Source organism: Rhincodon typus, chromosome 4, assembly GCF_021869965.1.
Source record: "Rhincodon typus isolate 14 chromosome 4, sRhiTyp1.1, whole genome shotgun sequence".
In the NCBI taxonomy this organism is placed as follows: Eukaryota; Metazoa; Chordata; class Chondrichthyes; order Orectolobiformes; family Rhincodontidae; genus Rhincodon; species Rhincodon typus.
The window spans coordinates 87,179,453-87,196,458 of NC_063335.1; the positions used below are offsets into that span (position 1 = coordinate 87,179,453).

Below are 17,006 nucleotides of genomic sequence, written 5' to 3' on the forward strand. Positions count from 1 at the left end.
GTGTGTGTGTTTGGTAAATTACCCTCACCTTTCAAAAGGCGATCGAGATCAGCAGATAATCGGGGCGAAAAGGGAACATAAAGTTTCTTCCAGTTTTACCTTGTGCTGGCAGGTCGCATTACTATCCGCATGCCAGCCCAGGAAAGGAATTGGTCTCAATGTGTTCCCCATCTCCCTGCACCACCACCTCCCACCCACCCACCCCTCACCCGTTTTTCAGCAGGGACCACCGTGCTTAAACCGCGATTGGAGATTGAGCGGGTATATCCTCCCTCTAGCTCTCCTCCATCCACATATGACTGGCAACATCCAGAGGGGGTTAGTTGGGATGGGGGGTTGGCGCATGTGTCCTCTTGCACCGCTCCCCACCGTCCCCAACCTCCAACCGCACTGAATGACCCTTCACCAACTTGCACTGACATTATGCAATAAAAGTTGGGGAGAACCTAACTGGGAAATGCGCCAGCCATCACAATTCCAGTGGACTGGATAGAAATACGTGTGGGAGGACTAATGATAATCGCCTCTGCAATTGCTGCGACCAGCACTAACTGGTTTGCACAGATTTGAAGGACGTTTCTGCCAACCCGTCCTCCGTCTCTGCCAGTAATGTAGCCCCTATTCTTGCTGGTAATATGATACCTAATAGTGTGTGATAATATCTTGGTGCAGAGGGGTTAGATATCTCCTTACAGGTAAATTGCAGGTAGTGTATTAAAATATCGGTCTCATATCCACTAAATGACGGTATAGGAATAAATTACAGAGAACATTCTAGACTGTTTTTCCCCTCTCGCCTTCTCTTTCTCTCTCTCTTCCCCTGATGTTTTATTCGCGAGCACTGGTAGCGGAGCCACAGCTATTTGAGAACATTTTAAATAGCGGCTATGTTCCACCAAGCGACCAGCCCCGCGCTCTCCTCAAATACTACACCCGGGAGGCTCGCTCCTCCCGGAACCATGGCCACTCTGCTACCTGCAGCCGCATGACTCTACGACCATGTCCTCATACTGCTTATAGACAACATTATTGCCCGCATCGATGTACAGGATGCTGATGGGGCTCAGTTTGGTGGGGACGCAGCAACTCGGAGGCGTGGAGTTCGGGTCCATAGAGTTCATGAGCGTTTGGATAATCGCATGGTTGGTGGGTTCGAGGTGGGATCTGAGCGGGAAGTCACACACTCCCTCGCAGTGATAAGCTTCATAGTCCAAGGGAGCTATTATCCAGTCATCCCAACCCAACTCTTTGAAGTTCACATGGAGAGGTTTTTTACTACATCGGGACTTGGCCTTCTTGCCGTGCCTCTTCCCATGGCGGTTTGTAAAGGCGGTTCGTCTCCTCCTCCTCCTCCTGGCTTTGAACTGGCGTTCGCCTTCCTCGTCGGCGGAGCCCTCTGAGGATTTGATCTTCTCTTTCATCTCGCTGAAGAGATTCTCTCTTTTCCGAGTTCGAGTGAAAACCACCAGCAGAGCTCTTTCTTGGGGCGTTCTCCCCTTCCGTGCGAACCCGATTTGTCTCAGGTCAATATCCCGTTCGCTCTGGCTGGATGTCACCTTCAATTCAAAACATAACTGGGCAGAGTGGAAAAACTGAAATATTTCCCAGACATCAAATACCTCCCATCCTTGTGCATTGGACTGGTGAATGTGAAGCGTGCGGGACTGCAGTAATTTGGACGGTTGTCCCTCGCTGAGGCAGGAGTACAGTTTGAAGTCGTAGAGACCAGACAGTGTCTGTCGAAATTGCTCCGGCGTTTTTCTCAGTAACCTCAATTCGGCCCCGACTAATTCCTCTTTGTTCGACAACGCTGCGACATCGAACAAGTATTTTTGCCGCCTTAAATGTGAATGCAAGACATCGTCTGTAAAAAGAGAAAAAAAGCACAAGTCGGACATTAAAAGGCTGGATATAAACTGGAGTCATTATTTGGCAATCAAAGGGATTTCTCTCAATGAGAAAGGTGAAATTTTCACTTACGAATCTTATCACAGGATCCATCACTGGCAGCCCCAGCCCACTGAATTGAAAACGAACAACCTTTTTTTTAAAGAAAGGTTAATACCTCAAGTAGGTTAATACCTCAAGTTACCAATAAAAAAAAGGAACGCTGATTTATATTCAGAAGACAAGCGCCGAGTTGCCTGCCGCCCTGTTGCCCCAATGAGTTCAAGGAAAGTCCGCTTCAAGATGTGAAAAACATAGTGCTCCTGGTGCTAATTAGACAGATAGGAATCGCTGACACTGAAACAAGCTTTTAACCTAACATTGCTACAAGCAAATAAGATTTAAAGCTACTTTCAACAGAAGCTGCATATTTTTACTAGCTCGAGTCTGCCTGGTCCGTCATTTCTAGAGTAATACGCTCATGATGGATACATGGTTTATGTAATAAACACATTGCCATTTTATATTCGGGTCCTATTGTGCGTTTCTTTTCAAATGGCTGAATTACGTATAAATTATGAGGAAGCACGGCGAGATAGGTTGAACCCAAAATAGCTTCCCCGGAACTTTTCCCAAACTCGCAATAAAACTTGGATATGGCAACCGGTTATGAAACTGGAACCTAAAGATAACTTGGATTTCATGTTTCAATAGTTGCAGGGTTAAGTTTTCGCGCGAACTCGTTGTGAATTGTTATTGGAACCGTTACCAGGTTACTATTGCCAGCCAATATTTCAGCTTCAGAAACAGAAATTGCTGGGTAAGAAGTGGAAGGGTCACTGGGCCCGAAATATGAACTCTGATTTCTCTTGCACAGATGCTGCCAAACCTGCTGAGCTTTTCAGTTATTTCTGTTTTTGTTTCTGATTTCCAGCATCCGCGGTTCTGTTGGTTTAACATTGCAGCTTCTTGAACAGAAATGGAGCGGCCCAGCATGTTAAACTTTTCGTGCCCAGTCCGTCTGCAAGTTGTGGTGCTCTATATTTTACATGTGTCGTTTGTCTGTGCCATTGCGGTTGAAACTCCGGAGTCTGAGAGCGTTTTGTTGAATGGGCCATAAAGAAACGACGCTGATTTGGGAACTTCCCTCAGAAATAGCAGCCAATCCTTACCCAAATAATCTGCCGAGGTAATTATTAAAAAGGCTCAATTGTCTTTACCTCCCAGACACGAACATTTTGAATGGTCGACATTGCTAAGAGGAGCTCAGCTGACACTTTAAAAGGTCTTGCAATCCCAAGCAGCGAATGACCAAACTATATCTAATATATATGAAAGAAGAAACCGCCAGTGTGTAAACTTCCCCTTTTTAGCCACAGTACAATCTCTTATACATATTATAACAACAGTCTAAGAAGTGTTTAATATCGGTTGCAGATGTACATTTTAAACAGGCACTTCCTCACCTCACCACCCCCACCCCCCACCCCACACACACCAGCCCCCACCTACTACCACCGCTCCAAAGAAATCACTGCACAACCCCTTGTAGTCGGAAATAATCAGTCATCGTTCAGCCGCCTGCATATGGAATGATCCAGTTAATCGGTATACATCCACCAAAATGTTGGACCTACAAAAAGTATCAATGAGTAGTGGTGCTAAGTCTATTTTACAAGAAATCACATTGGACTGGAAACGTAAACTTTCTTCTTTTCACAGAAGAGTTTCTCTAGAACCTTGTTTTAATTTAAGATTTCCAGCATCTGCAGTATTTGCTGCATTTGTTTCAGAAATTGTTTGTTTGGCGGGGACTGGGGGTTGGGAAGGCAGTATGTCATTCACTCCAGGTTAGATTCAGAAGGTGGTCCGCCTGGTGTGATGAAAATCAAAGCCTTGAATTTAAAGAATCCAACATCTCAGTTTTGCATTATATTTGAAACTCCGTGGAGTGTTTCTTTTCCTATTACAAGAACATCCAGTGCCCGTCCATGACTGAGGTCTCTGCCACCTCAGTATCTGCTTGGTGTGCAGATATCAATGAAGGAGGTGGGGAAGCTGCACTGTTCGCTCAGTGGTTATCACACAACAGCAGGATAGTTACACCGATGTGTTTTTTCTTCCCAGATTAAGACTACAATGTTTTATGTATAAATTTTCATCGCCGAATTCATAATTTGTTGTGTATCTTTGCTGCAATTCAGAGAAGTGAAGGATTAAGATATCTGTGTGCTCAAATGATTCAGTCTTCTAACCAACCCAGTGTCGCATCACTGACCCCCCAGCTGGTAGCTCTTGGTTCGTTTGGGCCACAGGCATTCGTAATGAAATGCATAAAACCGAGACCATTATCATTGACAGCGGCACTTGTGTGTCATGTTGGGGAATTGCCTGTGAGCCTTCCTTTCTAGAGAAGAACCAAACTTTAGCACACAGACAGCTCTGCCAATTTTAACAGATTTGAATCGGATGAACAATTCCATGTTCTTGTCTCTAATGCATCCACCTTTAATTAGGAGAGCACTTAACATCTCTTCATTCATGACCGGTGCCTGCCCGTGTAATCGTTCGCCATTCTGACAGTGCCTTCTAAATTAAAGAACACCAACCTATTGTAAATGTATTGTTTGACTTTTCCAAATTCAACTTTTCGTTTTATCGGGACTTTTTAAATTCAAAACTCAATTATTACATACACAGTGTACAATACATTTAGCAGGCAAATAGCACCAGCCTTTAATATTACAATTCCTGAATAACTGTACTGTTAAGACTGATTCCCAATACACTGTTCTCCCCATCCCCTTTCTCCTGCTCTGAGTCCCGTGGTCACTGCCTCATGAAGTCTTCCTTTAATGATTAGGTTGTGCTGGTTGACGTGTGGACCAGACTGTGCGACAAACAGTGAGTGTGCATACATCAGGCAGAAAGACTGGTCAAGCTTTGTGAACCCGATGCATCCCTACATTACATCAGTTCTGTCACGGAACGGAAATAAAATTTCACTTTTAACACAGATGAAGAGGATAATCTCTTTCTGGAATTCTAGAGCTATAGACAGTTCACATTCACGCCGATAAGGTACCAAGCAGGCTGCAGAGGGGATTCCAGACGCGGTATGCTCCACATGGGCAATGGATTACATTTCCCGTGTGAATTTTTAAGATGTTTTTTGTGTAAATTTACAGAAAGCCAGTGTCTGAGATGGGTATTCACAAAGAAAACTCCACCTGGGCTCTGTGGAGCACTCCGCTCACTCTAAAGCAGAGTTTCTTCATAGAGTGCTGCATTGTCCTTCCCTGAATTCGTTTCAACTTCCTTTGAACGGAGGGGAGTAGGGTGGGGCTGAAGCTCGGTTAGGGACGGACGCGATCAGGGTGTAAACAGGAGTGTGTTGTTGCGGTGAATTCCTGGATGTTGCATATAGTGAACAGTGACCGTTTTACAGTCCAATTTACCAATAGCAGAAAGTATTTAGATTTACCAATATAAAATAAACCTGACAAGATATCAGAAAGTAAGCAGACTAATGATGGTTACTTTATTATTCCCAAATATGAAAATTATGTTTTTCACAGTTATTTCTGCAACTCAGGACACAAGCTGAATTCGCAAAAAACCCCACGGGAAATATGGAAGCTTCAAGCAGGATTCCGTACATATGGTTGTAAATTGTTTACACCTTACAGATGTATAATTAAAGGATGGAACAGGTAGATCCAGCCAAACGACTAATGTCAGACGTGCCAGGTTGCTATGTTATGGAAGATTGGCTCCAGGAAGCTGCTGCTACCTTCTCCCCACACCGACCGCTCCACAAAACCTCTCAAAAAGAGACAACGCGGCGGAGACGAGTGCTCCACATTCCGGTCTGTGAGCTTATCCGGCCTTCTATTGTCATGTTTTGAAGTGGAAAAAGGACACTGAATTAAAGTCCCAAATGAGTGTTTTCCACTCAGACATGAAGACAGCACTTGTCTTGGTTGAGTTCAGTTGCTAAGACAGGATTGGGTTTAATAATTAAATTTACTTTCCAAACCTGGAGCGCAGACGACAGTCTGAAAACGTTTAGATGTGTTTTTTTTTTGTTGCAGGTAAATTAACGGCGCTACTAAAAATGAGCTGCTCTTACTTGTAGTTCTGTCTACTGTACTTGCTTCGTTCTGCGTCTATACTTATCATCTGCTCTTTCTAGAAGTCTGCCATCTCCCAACCTGTTTTCCTGATCTTATGCATCCCCCAAGTCGGCAACAGGCTTCATTGTAAACACACGGAACTGCCATTAAACAGCACAGAGCGCTGAAATGGTTTCCCTTCTTGAGGTCGGCTCTGACCTCCATAATTCCCCATCCAGCACGGGAGCGGACTAATTTAAACCACAAACCAATTTGCATTGTGCCAACATCGATTCTGGTCCCGGAGCGTCAAAGGGTTGTATGGTGTTAACAAACACTACGGAATAAGCAAAGCTTTGAGTCCCAGCAGTTAATCGTCGTGAAATCTTATTTTAAACAAAATGGTGCATGTCGTTAACCTGCGTTAACAGGAAAGGAGTTTTGTGAAGCTCTGGTTTGGAAGGATTACGTTTAACACTGTCAGATTACCCCCTTACACGCCGGGAATTGTTTCAATATTTCCACCTGATAGAAATCGTAAACTAAATGCAGTTAAAATTATACCCAGTAAATGTGAGATTGAAAGGAAAGCGACTTCGAAAAGAGTCATCTATTAATCTTTCGTCCAGTTTCTTCCGTTTAACCGAATTTGTAGCAGCAGCGTTTCCATAAAACATACATCTTAAATATTTCTACAATGTACGGCAAGGACTTTGCTTACCGATGGTTCACGTTTCGACTTGGTCGGCTGATGCCACTAATCGTTTGGATATCCCTTCTCCCTTCACTTTCCCTGAGCACTGTGTGATATTAAACTTAGATTGGAACCTTCTGTTTGGGCAGTTACTTTAAGCGTCTGTTCCACATTAGTGCTTTTTTTTATATGGCCCTCAAACAAATCGAATACAAGGTCACCAAATAATTAACAGTTTCCAATTCCCTCTTCATCCATTAAAATACTTCTCTACTTATATTTCATTTCCCCAACGTCTTAAAAGTTTGTAAAGACAACAGTTTTTGCGTTCAAGTCTATTCAGTCCTGAATTAGCTAAAGACATCGAGAGGTTCGTTCTTCTGGTTAAAATACAACGTCACAGATTCTGAAAAACTAGCTGATTTTTCAGGCTCTTGCCGCTTGTGTTAAACACGGCTGTATCACACTGCAAACGAAACCTGGAGCACATCATGGATTTGAAACCCAACTAATGATGTATTTAACCTCAAGCAGACAGATGCAACTCTCGAACAGAAACCATTATCCCGACTTGGAAAATGCAGTCGCAGATTCGATTGTGTACTTCATAACAGACACAGTGACGCACGGTTAGACAGAATCGTTATCGTGCTGTTGATGAGACTGGTGATAATGATCTTTTAATTTGCTAGATGTTGCTGGTAATCCCGACGTATTTTCTTGAATTCCTTCCCCCTAATTGTCGGGTTTTACCCTGGAAGTTCTATTGCTGGAGTTGCCGGGGCCAGCGCTTACCATCTGCGTTTTAATGAGTTACTTCATGTGCCAAGAGTAATTTTGCTACATTCAACTAGCTCTTGTCTGATCTTGCGACCGTAACGAACGATGAAACTCGCATATTTCTCCAGCCTTACTTTACTATTTGTGCATGTGTGTGCGTTTTTTTTGTTTTAAAGTATCAACTTATTTCTAAAACCGATCTAACACCGGGAGTGCTCGGTTGGAACAGATGCAGCCGGTTAGAAGCTGGTACTCAAAGGGCTTTTTTGTTGTTGAAGAAATGGCTTCGTTGCTAAAACGTCTGCTCAGTTCTAGCGAGCAGCGGAATTCAGATCCAGCAATTAATGCCTCGCAAAGTAGCGATCACGGAGGGTGGTGGGTAGTAAAAGAAATAACCACTTCAAGAGGAACGGAAGTGCTGTTGAGTTTTGGGGATTTGCGATTGGCTGGGCCAGGTCATTATAGGAGAACAGGCAATGTTTGATATGTTGTGACATGAACACTCAATTAGATCATTGAGTTCAAATACTCAAATCACTGTCTTTATGCTAAGCAACCCTCAGAAGGTCCAGCGCAAGGTCACAGCGGTGACACATTAAATCACATCAGCGAGACGACTGAGGCTCTCACTCTAGCCACTAACTTGTTCACAACAAGCAGGCCCAAACCGAGAAACTGTCATCAAGTTACACCCCAGTCGGCTCTAGAATGACAAACTTGCTTCCCGCGTTTGAACGAGGCATTCCATTTATGATGCTGAAGGAACTTCGCTTAAAAATAAAACCTATTATTTCATAGAGATGACCGTGACAATGTTTCGGCCCCGAACAGGTTTGTAATCAGTTTCCAGTTAACGGCGCATTTCCCAACATGTCCCGTACAGTCCAGACAGCCGCAAAAAATTTCCCTCAGAACTAGTTCAATCGAGGAAGGTTTTGTTTTGACCCGAAGTTGATGGTCTCGCAATGACTAGTGAACCCAACCGCCGAGATAAATGGGAACAATGTTTCAACGGACCCACTGGTTCACACAATTCTTTCCGGGGTTTACACATTGCAATCTTGAGACTTGCTTTCTGATTTCTCCCAAAAATCAAGATATCGATTAGCTTTCAGTCGTGCTTTGTCGCTAACAGCCCAAATGTCGTTCTGTACATCTCTTTGGCATCCTTTTCGATTGGCTGTGGATTTCACTCTGCTCCCACCCCCCCCACCCCACCCTCGCCGCAATGTCCTGAACATTACCCGTCTCTTTGTGAAGAGTTGCAACTAATTTAGATTTTGTCGCTCTCACCACTTTCATAATCACACAAGGCGGACAGAGAGCGTGGGTTCGAAAGATAAAGACGCGGTTTACTTGAATTGCTTGGGGCTGTTTAAGAGGGATGCTCCCGAATTCCCCTAAAACCCGTCTTTTCAAACCTTCTGAAATATCGGTGAGTCTCTGAAGGTGGTTTCAGACCTTTGTTCAGGTGCGCGGAGAGATTAGCAAATTCTTCAACTCCAATCCTGCGTTATCCCTGGGTGTTTGCCGTTACTCCAGGCCACCATCCTATTTTTGGTACTCTCATTGGGAAACACGGCGAGTAATAACCCGACCGCACAGGTAGGCTCTGCGCCAGCGAACTCAGCTAACTCCAGAATGAAGCCGCAGGCGAAGCCACACTCAACATCTGAAGGGCCATGTGTCTGGTGTCCCGGCTCAAGACAAGCGACGCAAAATTAAAGATCACCATGAAATAAATTAAGGTGATTTACACCGTTCCCTTTTCACTGGCCAATCAATGCCGCTGATTTCAACGAAAGCTACAAGGGGAGGGGGGGGGATGGGTGAACAGTGTTCCCGTTCTACACTGAACATCAGACAGGTAATGCTAAAGGAGGGTCCATGTCATGGATAACAGGGCAAGGACAGCATTTACAACAGTCAATAAAACCTAACATCAATTAGCATGTTATTAGTCACAAGTAAACGTCAACTTCGGCTCCAAAAACATTTCCTCATTGAACTAGTTCTTGGGGGAAAACAAACTTGCCTGGACTGTACGGAAGGTGTAGTTTTGACACATTGAGAAATGTGCCGTTAACTGTAAACCGGTTATCAACCTGCTCAGAATCTGCAGCGTTTTCATAGTTCACAAACAGTAATCAGCTTTATGAAATATTAATCGATTTGCAGTCCCTGTCACACCGCCAGCTTAATACCTGCCGAATGATCTCGAGCTCCTGCTTCCACTGTCCCCTCTTGTGAACAAATCAAACGCACAGGTTTTAGCTTGAATTAAAGCTATGGTCGAACCGATCTTTCTGCTTCCCGTTTTGAGATTAGTTCTGAGGGCTTACAACTAGTTTGACTATTTTGCCAAGTGTTTAGAGAATGGAGCAGTGCGTGCCGAGGAAAATAAAAGTACATCAACTCCCACAATGCGTGTGGATAGCAGTACAGGTATTCCTCATATCGCAACTTCAATGATAAAGCTCCAATCAATCTTTACGTTGCGCTGCTTTGAAGCCTGTTGGTTTTAAGGCTGAATTTTAAAGTGTTTTTCCAACTATTTTAAAATCAGGACACGACGAAAGGTCCCGCATGACATAAAATCAAAGACCATAGGATCTTTCTGGAGGGGAGGGAGTTATAAAAAATGTTCTTCGTTTCCTCAACATCGTACGTTATTAAGTGTCCTCTATTGTCTCTTAAGTCACCCCTACAATTTTATACCATCCCGCCCTCTGATTTAATTTTGTGAAGGTAAAATGCGCAAGAAATTGCTAGCAGTCGTTCTCTCTCTCTCTCTGATCAGTAACGCACTACTGGATGCCAGATGTATATAAGCCGTTTCTATAAAGTGGTTTACTGCGGATACAACGTACCGTCCGGCCAACTTGAAAACAAACAATACACATGATAAAAAGACATGAATTTTCAGTCTGAAGGACATAAACGGGGGTCGAGGCGAAGGAAAGCAAACGGCCGCGCGACGGGGAAGGAGGGGGCGGGGGCGGGGGGGGTTGGCGGGGTGGTAGGGTTGGACCAACCTTCGGCTCTATCCACGAAGCCGGTGATGGTGTTAGCTGCGGACCTGGCGGCTCGGAGGAGGCTGGCGTTGATTCCGAGTCTCTCGGCTGCCGAGTGAGCAGTGTAGATGGACATCATGAAGTGGTGAGGGATCACGCTGTGAGCTCGGCGGCGGCGGCGGCCCCGGGCAGAGGGCGGACCGCTCTCCTTCATCAGTAGCAGTTTCCTCGCCCTGGCATCCGTGTGGGGCCCGGGGCCGCCGCCGCCGAGCCCGGTCCCCGGGGAGGAGGAGCTGGGAGCCGGGGACAGCGCTGCAGGCTCCACGCCCTGTAAATCCCACCAGCAGCAACAGGTGACCGAGCAGAGGAGCAGAGCAGCGGCTCGGAGCGCCTCCATCCCGCCCGCTGCTGCCGCTGTGCAATTTGACAAACCGCTGCCGCTTCAGGCGCCCGTGTCCTTTCGACTGGGTTTGAATTTGGAGATAGAGAGAGGAAAGAGTGGGGAGGGGGCGGGAGGGGGGGGGGGGGACGGGGGTGGGAGTGCGTGAAATTTTGAAAAAAAATGTGAAGGAAGGGTGGGGGTAGGGTTAACAAAAAGGAAAAGCCACTCAGTCGTTCCTCAGCAGCAGCGCTCAGTCTGCCCGAGAGCAGCGCTCCAGCCTCCCCCCCCCCCCCCCCTAGACACACACACACACACACACACTCACACTCCTCCCGCCCTCACTCACACAGAGCCGAGCCCCGCCCAGGTACCCGCCTACTCGGCGCACCGCCCTGCCCTCATCGCTCCCTCATTGGCCAAGCCCAGCGCTCTACCCAGCCCCCGCAACCAGGGGGCGGGGAAATAACCATCTCCCCACCCGCTCCCCCACCCCCGTTACACTTCTCACCCTCAACTCCACCACCTACCTCTGAGGCGGCATGCGAGGGGAGGGGAGTGTTGACCTGGAGCCCCTGATCTATTCAGTTTCCCTCACTCCCACTCCCCAACACACACGCTTTCAATCCACTCCATACCCCAAATTTACACCAGACTTTGTCCGTTCGTCCAAGGAGATCCTTACACCGTTTATTCAGTTCCTAACTCCCAGGATATGTAGTTTTGTTTTGTGGGAGGGGTGTGTGTTATGCATCGGTCAGACCGTTTCGAAGCATGCTTGCACGTTAAGCGCGGAACTTAAAAAAAGTTGAAATTACGAATTTTGCATCCAACTTTTCACGCAACATTTTTTGAAACGATGTGGAACATGCATTTACTATAAAATATTTTACAAGCCAACAAACATGACGAGATAGGTAAGAGTTACACTGAAACCGTGATCACCTATTTCAATGAATGGTGTTCATCTCCAGAGATGGTCCCTCTAGTGCATATATAAAATTATACGGCATTAGTATTATATAGAGGTGAATTGCTAGGACATGATATACGGAATTCAAGTTTAAGGAGTATACCAAATAACTCGAGCGTCCCATCAGTGCAAGAATATTCCATGTGTTGAATAAATACAATTATCCTAGAAAAACAAATCTAAATGCAGTCTTTATGAGGAGCACGTGTATTTAGCGAAATGAAGTATTAATTTGCAGTCACTGATATCTTATTAAAATGAACTGTTAAAACACTTCGAACGCTTTCTCTTTTACACTTAAACTGACTTCACTGATATTTGGAGATAGTAGGAACTGCCGATGCTGGAGAATCTGAGATAACAAGGTGTAGAGCTGGATGAACACAGCAAGCCAAGCAGCATCAGAGGAGCAGGAAAGCTGCTGATATTCACTGATATTTATTTCATTGTTCTAGAAAGTTTCTGAAAAACTTTGGTACAAATGTAAATTACGACGATAAAGCAACAGTTTTATACTACGGTAGACAGGTTCGCACACTAGATAATTCATTAATATCGCATTTATGTTTCCTGTAACAGTGACCAGCTGACCATTGTGCGTTCAAAGTGCTATGGGCTGTTGCGAGCAGAGGCAAAGTTGACAATGTCTAAAACATTAAACGATTCCTCCATCTGGCGGCAGTGCTAAGCAGTAGTGCATCAAATATTTCGTAACTTTGGTATGCCGTAGCCCGTTCCTGCACTTATTATTCGACACTGATGTTGATTTAATATCATATTCCACTGATTTAACACTGAAAATAATGGCGAATCAATTTATTTTGTACAATTGTTTGATTTAGCTAATTTCTATTGATCCTTCATATTAGTCAACGTGACGGTGCAAATTGATACAACGCATCCGTAAACACGATATTCATTTTTTATTTCAGAAATAACCGTATATATAACCATCGTGGACTATTTAGCAAGGACGTCTTCCAACTACAGATTCTTTTTACTTAGTATCAGCTAATGTTTTACCTTTTCATATTAGATTACCATTTTGCTCTTAAGTTGTTTGAAGGAAAATACCAATTAATTCAATTATTTTCGAGCGAAATGACTTAAATTATCGGGAATAGGTTGCATATTTGACCATTCACTCATTTTGGTGTAAACAAACAATGTAATTAACATCTACCTATCCACGAAAATCAGGAAACGAAGAAAAATATAGAATAAATATTGAAGGTGGTGAAAATACTCTAGCGGCCAGGCTGCATTTGTAAAGAAAGGACTAATGGTATTAGTGGCGGTATTGAGGAAAATCCAGCCATTGTTTCCCAAAATCCTTTTAGGGAGAAAATAATTGTTTGTTCCTTCGTCAAAATTAAAACCAGTAAATGCATAGCAGGAAATTCTGTTTTTGCATTCAAGTTCAGTTGCGACGCGAAAAGCAATCGATCATGGTATATTAGCAATAATAATTCTTTAATGTGTCCGATATTTTACCCATGTTGTTTTAGGGTATACAAATATAGAATAAAATAGTTGAATAACAACTGAGAATATTGTCAAGGCATTGCATATATTCAAGCTAAGCGGTGACAGTGCTTACTTTCCACGCAAGAATAGGTCTAAGGCCAACATAGATAAAGACAATCATTTTGACACTGGATAGAGATTTGGAATCACAAAATAATTAAACATTTTGATTCATTGCGATGTATTTGATTTTGGATTCTTGTTTTGTTTTTATGTGTCAGGACCATAGAAGTATGAAACAAAATCAGCAAGTATTAGGTGTAAAGTGCATCAATCATTTCTTGTTATCCTACTAGTTACATCAATAGGTTTTATTGTGGCTACTTAATTTATTCATCTACAGTGAATATCTATTACTTGTGCACACAATGCAATAATGTGGCAATCAGATTTCCAGCAACTGGCCAACTTCAAATTGTCTAAAAATAATGTGAATGGGAATGCTGCTTGGATTTAATGCCAGATATTTGCACAATTTGTACGTTCCTTCCATATTTCTGAACTAGGTTTTAGACTCAATGCTATAATTATTTGAAGTTGAATGCATTGCAAAGACTAAACAGTACAAATGAGTGTGCTGAATACCATAAATAAACTAATGTATCCTTTATTTAAATTAACAAAAGATCATGTCTTTTAGGATAGTGGCCAAATCATCACGATATCAACACTGTTATCATAGTTATCAAATATCCAACATACCTATTATCTGCACAATTCTTAATTAACATAGAAATAAGAAGCATAAAGTATTAGAAAGATACTGGGAAAGTAAAATACAGTACAATTAAAACAGGAGGAAGTGAAGTAGAATGTGAAAAAGAGAAATCAGTTCAAAAATTGGCCAAGACAACAGAGATCTGGAGCGATTAAAGTCAGTGGTAAAGCTAAGCAACTTCAGACTACCAAGGCAAAAGGATAGAAGGCTGCTTGTGCATTTACACTGAGCTTGGTTTGGTTAATGTAGAGGGTTAAAGAAGGAAATTTTCAAATGGGAATGTAATGCTTACATGAAATGATAAAGAATTGAGAAGCTACCCTAACAGACAAAATGGATTTGAGTACACAGTTGAAACTAAAACAGAAATTGCTAGAGAAACTCAGTACGTCTGGCAACATCTGTGGAAAGAAGGCAGAGGGGTCTTTCTTCACTGGACTCAAAATGTCAACTTTGCTTTCTATACACAGATGCTGCCAGACCTGCTAAGTTTCTCCAGCAATTCCTGTTTTGTTCCAGATTTCCAGTAACCACACTTCTTTGTTTTGTTATGAGTGTAAAGCTATTTCCCAGTCTGCACTTGGACTTCCTGATGCATGAAATATTGCATTGTGAGCAATATATTATATTAGAAGAAATAATTGTTAATCATCACCTCATACAGAAATTATCTGGGCATTGAACATTTGTCTGGCCAGAAATGAATGGACAGGTGTTGCAGCTGCAATGATTTGATGAGAAAGTGCCTGTGAAGAAGAGAAGTGGAGGTAGTGGGAGTGAAAGAAAACTGAACAAGAGTGTTGTGGAAGGAATCTGTTCACAGGTTATTAACCTCGTTAGGTGATTCTTTGTAGTAACTTCAGCAAATGTGATCTGCGGCCTTTACCTGTCATTCACTTATCCCCTTTGTCTTTATCAGCCATTTAATATGGTTTGACTTCATCTTTCAGTATAAGAAATAGTCTCTATTAAAATGTTAAAACTTGTCTTCTTCTTTTCAGATGCTGCCAAATCTGTTGTTCATTTTCAGCATTTTGCAGGATCAACCTAGAAATACAATTGAGTCAGGTTTCTTCCTCCAACTATCAACAATAATATGCACAATATTAATGAAAGGAAGCTCACAAGTTGAGGACTAGAGTTACAGACTGCAAATGCTTTTTAAAATTGCACTTTCCACAGACAGGGATAGGAATCTTGTACTGTGAGGTTTATGTCTTCATATCTCTCCATTACTGCGACAATGAAATTCAAACCCAAATTACATGCAATTATATCTTATGGGACTTAATTCAAAACTTCCCCATACTACAGGCAGAAGTTAGTTTATTTCTGAATCAAGCAATTGAATTTGCTTTCAATTATGACTGCTGAAATAGAAATAATAAAATTGCTATCAGAATTCATGTAAGTTGAGTTTCTTAAGATCATTCTGAACTATATTATAAATAGCATTTTACACTTTGGGAGTTCTGATTAAACCTTGGAGCTAATTCATTGATCAGCAATAAAATGCATTATATCTGGATGTGGATCAATCGTGTTTAACTAACTGATAGGAAACATATTGCTTTTAAAGTAAATTGACACAGTCCATGATTTTGTAGTTAGTGTGATCATTTTTTATGTTTCTTTTACTCTTGCCTCCCAGCAAAGATTATATTTCATTTCTATCTCACAGAATACATTTATCCTGCACCTCTATACTTCTATAAATGTCTGCTTGATGCTCAAGACATTTTCCTTCAATAGGTTCACTAATGACATGTCAGTCATAGTAAGATTGTCACTTTCTAATTTGACTATGATGCTGCAGAGTTCTGCACAGTATCCTCAACTATCATCTTAACTAAGCCAAGGTGTGAAATTGAAACTTCTTACAAAATGTTTTGCCAATTTTGAAGAGATAGGAATGGTCTTAGAAATGCTAACGATATATGACTGTCCGTTATTGTTTTATGCCTACACAGCCATGCTATGTTTTAAATAAAATTGGCAAAGACTAGAATCTTGACCCTAGTAAAATACAATTCAGTCAGAATGCAGAATTAACTAGGCCTGGACAGTATCATACAGTTGAATTCATTAGTCATACTCAGCAGATTTGCAGTGATATACAACAATTCATCCTTATTGACTTATTTATAACACAATACCAGTCTCTGAAACATAGATGAATACATTTGTTGACTTTCTGTTTGACATTGGGTAATTGACCCTCTTCTTGAGAAAGTAAAGACTCATGAATCTTTCAAAAATAATGGGAATTCTGGTAAATCCTTTCCTTTTGTAATGCTAGTTCATTCTTGTTAAGGTGGAATGGAGATTACACTGAATCAGTGGGGAACATTGTATCAATTGAAAGAAACACAGCAATGAATGCATTTGCTCCTTCCCGAGAGTGGAACTCCATTCCACTGCCAAAATGCCAAGCTATTATTTTCTAAAATTAGTCCCAAGTTAACTTTTAGAGTATATTAGAATTCCATATAGATGGCAGCTAAAGATAAATTAAGTCATGCAATAACATTTCTCAACTAAGGTATTGGACTAAATTGTTACACAAATTTATTGAAAATGATTGGAAGAATGAAAGACGTGAATTTATATTCTGCCTCCATGACCTCAGGATGTCCCAAAGTACTTTGCAGCAAATTAAACTCTTTTTGAAGTGAATTGAGACAAAAGCAGTATTAAAACTTAGGCAACAGTTTCATCTTCCAATTACAAATAGTACTAATTCCAAGAGTTGTGAAACTATATCTTAGACTGAGTTTATAATCCTCTACAAAAACAAAAAACAAAAACAAAAAAGCAGATCTGGTGGAATCTGTGGAAAGAGAGGACAAAAAAAGTTAACAATTTCAGTCTGGTGACTCTTTGGAGCTTCTTTGGACTAAAGACGTCAACACATATGCT

The 17,006-nt window shown here is 42.3% G+C and overlaps 1 protein-coding gene across 1 annotated transcript; it reads right to left on the bottom strand.

Annotated features, from left to right (window-relative positions):
• Positions 1-212: 212 nt before the first annotated feature.
• On the bottom strand, positions 213-11,536 carry gdf6a (growth differentiation factor 6a). The gene is made up of 3 exons (XM_020517693.2): positions 11,508-11,536; positions 10,512-10,954; positions 213-1,864 (listed from the first exon to the last, which is right to left on the bottom strand). The coding sequence occupies exons 2-3, from the start codon at positions 10,885-10,887 to the stop codon at positions 972-974; spliced, it is 1,269 nt and encodes a 422-aa protein (XP_020373282.2). The 5' UTR covers positions 10,888-10,954; positions 11,508-11,536; the 3' UTR covers positions 213-971.
• Positions 11,537-17,006: the final 5,470 nt, after the last annotated feature.

Coding starts and splice junctions, on each gene's coding strand:
- gdf6a (XM_020517693.2), bottom strand. CDS start 10,887: ATGGAGGCGCTCCGAGCCGCTGCTCTGCTCCTCTGCTCGGTCACCTGT. Junction 1,865..10,511: donor CTTCGTGGATAGAGCCGAAG/GTTGGTCCAACC, acceptor CTCTTTTTACAG/ACGATGTCTTGCATTCACAT.